We start from the raw sequence: 4,667 nt of genomic DNA on the forward strand, positions 1-4,667 counted from the left end.
ATATATATATATATATGCATGTATGTGTGCTAAATAGTATAAATTCTGATAACTTTATATTGCAGAATTTTTAATAAAAACATTTTCTAACATTTTTTAGTACTTGCCGTTATTGAAGGATCTTTTTGCCTTACTGGCCAGTATTTATCGAATGACCTCACTGTTTTACCAAAAAATATATCTCATCTGCCAATTATGATGGAGTATTTTATTGATCAAGAAAAGTATTTTTATTTAATTTTGTTGCACAGCTACGCAATTATATGCATCGGAATAGTTGCGATATTAGCAACAGGAACAATGTTTCTTACATATCTTCAGTATATCTGTGGAATATTTAAAATTGCTAGGTACGAATGAAGATGTAGGAACACTCTAAATTTTTTGAAATAAAATTTCACTCCAAGAAAAGTGAAAGTTGCCAGTTGCGCCAGTTCGGCAAGAGTGGATTTTTTTCTTCACTCTTCGCAGAAATTGAAGTTTGACTCTCGCTTGGAGATTTTTCATTGTTGAAGAGTGATTCTTCACTCTGTAAGAATGAAAATTTCATTCCTGCCGGACTGACACAACTCACTTTTTGGGAGAGAAATTTCACTCCCAAGAATTTAGAGTGAATAATCATAACAATATAAATTGTAATCAAAATTGATCTTTTAACAACGTAATATATTTAAAGAACATAATATAATAATTAAAATTTGATAATTATGCAGTATAAAGGAGGTTGCTCTTGACTTTGATTATGCCAATGTCATGTCTTTGAGAAATTTTCAGAAGATTTTAGTCGACGCTTATTATTCAATAAAAAATAATTAACAATTAAAATTAGTAATTATCTCATTACTTTGCGTGAACAATCCGATTCCTATGGAGAGGTACGGAACGAATCGATTAAGAGTATAACTTTCCATTATACTGCGTCATTAACAAAGTTTATGAAATGATTTTTTTTGCTGAAAAATCGTCGTTTAATATACTGTTCAATATACTGTATAATTATTATAGGACATATACATTTGCAGCTATCGTATCGAGCATGCAATAAATATTAATATTCAACAAAATATTACGCAGAAAACTAAGATTCTGATGAGTGAAGGCATAATTTGTGCTGTCGATATTCACCGACAAGCTATGAAGTTGGTACACAAAACAGATTGAGTAGAGCGGGGCTGGTTGCGCATAGCGCCAAATTGGGCAAATACAAATATGTATACTGAAAAAAATGTTTGAAAATGGACAATTTTTCAATCACACATTTTTTTAGTGTAAATAACGAAAATATATATAGATACATCTATATTTGCGTAAAATAGCACATATGGTACAGATTATTGTGCTTAATATAATAATCCGTGTCCGATCAATAGCCAAATAAATACGCTTTTCCGTATATAAAAAGTAAAATTATTAAGTGAATATTCTTTTTGGTCCGTAATAATTAAAATCCTTTAATAATAATCCTTTAATAATAATCAAATATTTTTTCGAGTAAGTAATTAATGTATTTTTTAACTTTACTGTTTAAGTTGCTATTTTATCTACTGTTTTTCAGTGATAAAAAATATTTCATCAATGCTGATACGGAATTTGTGAGCTTAGTGTCCCGTAACTCAGCTGCTTAAATGAAATTTGTCTTTACTGATCCTTTTTATTCTATGTTAAACATATATTTTATGTTGAATTATTATTATAAAGAGTAAAGATTATAGCTTTTTTTAATCTTGTTAATTTTAAAGTCTTTAAAAAAGAAAGAGTATATTACAAATTATTATACATTTAGAATGAAAATAATAAAATTTCGATCAATATACATAATTCAAATTATTATACATTTAGAATGAAAATAATAAAATTTCGAACAATGTACATATAATTCTTTCATGTTTTTAATGATATGTAACCTCATTAAATGGCTTATCTTCATGGCTCAACTTATCCTTCGAGGATGCACAGCATGCTCCATAGGTGGAACATATTAATCCACCTTGCATTCTTATAATTAACATAATTTTTTTCATATTAAAAAAATATATACGGACTTGAAAGTAATTAATGAGGCAGATAAATACTTTAAAGCATTTACTGTTAGTCGTAATTGTGTAAAAATTTATAAAACTTAAAGTGACAAAGTCATAACTAGCCCCGCTTTCCACTAATACGTTTATTATAATTATATAAATAATATATTTCTGTTTTTTAAGATTGACCAAACATTTGATGTCTATAGTCGAGGTAATGATGTTTTGTTTAATAATATTTAACGTAATTTGTTTAACCCTAAATACGTTTCAAGTAAGTTTTCTGTTCCGTAATATATAAAATTGTAATATAATAAAAATGCAAATGTTGATCCGAAATTATATGTATTACTAATATTGTTTAGTAAGATAGCTAGAATAATGCCAGAGTTATAAATTTCCAACAACAATTTTTATTGAAAAGTAACAAATGTATGAAATATGAAAATAAAATGAAAAGTAACAAATGTAATATGTAGTAAAATAAAAATTATAAACAGAGAGGATGCATTGCATTAGAAAAATCAATAATGTTAAAGATTAACATTAACATGAATTTTCTAATACATTTAGAACTTAACGGACAAAAATGCTGATCTATATTCTTTGTGCGATCTTTGTATTTATTATTCTAAGAAATATTTACTATTTTATTCTTTATGATTAATATATACTGCAAAGCATTTATCTAATTTTACATAACTTTATCATTATTCTTATGATTAATAATAAAAATTAAATTTATTTACAGGGTTTCATTTTAAATGATATGATCGATTATCTCGCGAATCGATGATTTTATTGAAAAATTTTTCGAACAAAAGTTATATGGCTTGAAGGAGGATACCTGATGAAAATGTGAACTTGATCTTGAGTGACCTTGTCAAAATCAGGTCAAGGTCATTAATGTTTTTTTAAAGTGAATATTATATTATTTTTTATTACATATTTTTGTAGTTTATCTCGAGAGCTTTTCAAATACTATAATAAAGTTACGTTTCATTGAGTACTTTCCGGGTTATGGAGCTTGAAAGTTATAGTATTGCCGACGTTATTCGTATACGCGTGCGCGTGAGAGCAGAATTCTTACGCGCACGCATCTCAGCGATCTATTCTCACTGCTTGACATACACTCACGCGAACGGAAATGAGTCCGATTCTTCCCAATTGAACGATTCAACTTACTTTTTTTCACATACTTTTTTATTTTAATTTTTTTTTGATTATTATTAGACTTATTATTAGACTTTTTCAAAGCTTTTTTCAAAATTAGCTGCTTACAGTTCAAATGAAATCGTTGATATTATTTTTGTGTTTGGTGAAGCTGGAAATTATTGTAGAGCGGAAAGATTGTATCGTAACAAATATCTGTTTAGACTTCCAAATACAATGTAGATAAGAAGAATTTTATTACGAGAGCGTAGAAGAATTCGTAAGAGAAACTGCAAGCAAAATGCTGAAGACGACATTAATGATCCGCGTGTATTAGCAGTGCTAGCAATGATAAACTTGAATCCCCATGTTTCGATTAGAGAACTGCAACGAACTAATTTAGGAATTCTTTATGCTATGTGGAGGATTTTAAAGACAAATTTCATCCCTACCATATCTTTACTCCACTACTTTTATCCTTGAGGTAATTAAAAATGATATGAGGCTATGAAAACGATTTTGTCGTTGGGCATATAAGTGATAAGAGAAGATCCAGCTTTTTTCCAGTATTCTTCAGTGACGAAGCTTCATTTCATAACAATAGGCACAACTGTCATTATTGGTCCATGTACAATCCTCATTGGACTTAACATGTGTTGATAATCAACATCATTGGAGTTTAAACTTGGAGCGGAATTGTAAATGCATATTTGATTATTAATTCATATTTTTTTGATAATCGCTTAAATGGGAAAATTTACCTTTCTTTCTTGCAGAATAAATTCCCTGAGCTTTTAAAAAAGGTTGATCTTGCCACTTGACAAAAAATGTGGTGGCAGCAAGATGGTGCACCACCCCATTCTTCGTATTGTGATGGAATACCTCAATAATATTTTTTATGAAAGATGAATAGAAAGATATGTATTCGATGACCTCCACGGTCTCCTAATTTAACTTCGTGTGATTTTTTTGTTTGGCTCTATAAAAAATATTGTTTAAAAAACTCCACCGATGAAAGATCGAATAACTAATGTTTGTCATAGCATTCTGCAAAATATTTTAATTTCAATAGTAGAAAATTTTGAGAAACGGTTGAGGCTATTTCTGCAAAAAAAATGAGTTCCATTTGAAAATCTTATCAATGGCTAAGACATATTCAAATTGATCTTGTCTTAGTTGACCGAATCAATCCCGATCTTGCCTTAATCGACCGGATCGTTTGCTTTATAACTTAACAAGTATTTAATGTAACTTTATTATAGTGTTTCGCCAAGCTCTTGAGATAAGCTACAAGAATATGTAATAAAAAATATGGGTTTCCATTTAAAAAAACATTAATTATCTTGACCTGATTCTGATAAAGTCAAGTCCACATTTCCATTACATGTCCCCCTTGAAGCCACGCAACTTTCACCCTAAAAATTTTTCATTAAAATCATCGATTCACGAGATAATCAACATATCACTTAAAATGGAACAATTTATATATATATA

At 28.7% G+C, this 4,667-nt stretch overlaps 1 protein-coding gene across 1 annotated transcript; it reads left to right on the plus strand.

Moving 5' to 3' along the window:
• The first annotated feature begins 195 nt into the window (after positions 1-195).
• LOC108692149 lies at positions 196-2,322 on the plus strand. Its single transcript, XM_018200300.1, has 3 exons — positions 196-350; positions 1,023-1,139; positions 2,205-2,322. The coding sequence occupies exons 1-3, from the start codon at positions 196-198 to the stop codon at positions 2,320-2,322; spliced, it is 390 nt and encodes a 129-aa protein (XP_018055789.1).
• The last annotated feature ends 2,345 nt before the right edge of the window (positions 2,323-4,667 follow it).

Source organism: Atta colombica, unplaced genomic scaffold (genome assembly GCF_001594045.1).
Source record: "Atta colombica isolate Treedump-2 unplaced genomic scaffold, Acol1.0 scaffold62, whole genome shotgun sequence".
NCBI lineage: Eukaryota > Metazoa > Arthropoda > Insecta > Hymenoptera > Formicidae > Atta > Atta colombica.

Bases quoted from the DNA above. Each gene is read 5' to 3' on its own strand.
- LOC108692149 (XM_018200300.1), top strand. From the start codon at position 196: ATGATGGAGTATTTTATTGATCAAGAAAAGTATTTTTATTTAATTTTG. The intron at 351-1,022 runs GTACGAATGAAG...ATACATTTGCAG, and splicing joins GGAATATTTAAAATTGCTAG to CTATCGTATCGAGCATGCAA. The intron at 1,140-2,204 runs GTTGGTACACAA...CTGTTTTTTAAG, and splicing joins ATTCACCGACAAGCTATGAA to ATTGACCAAACATTTGATGT.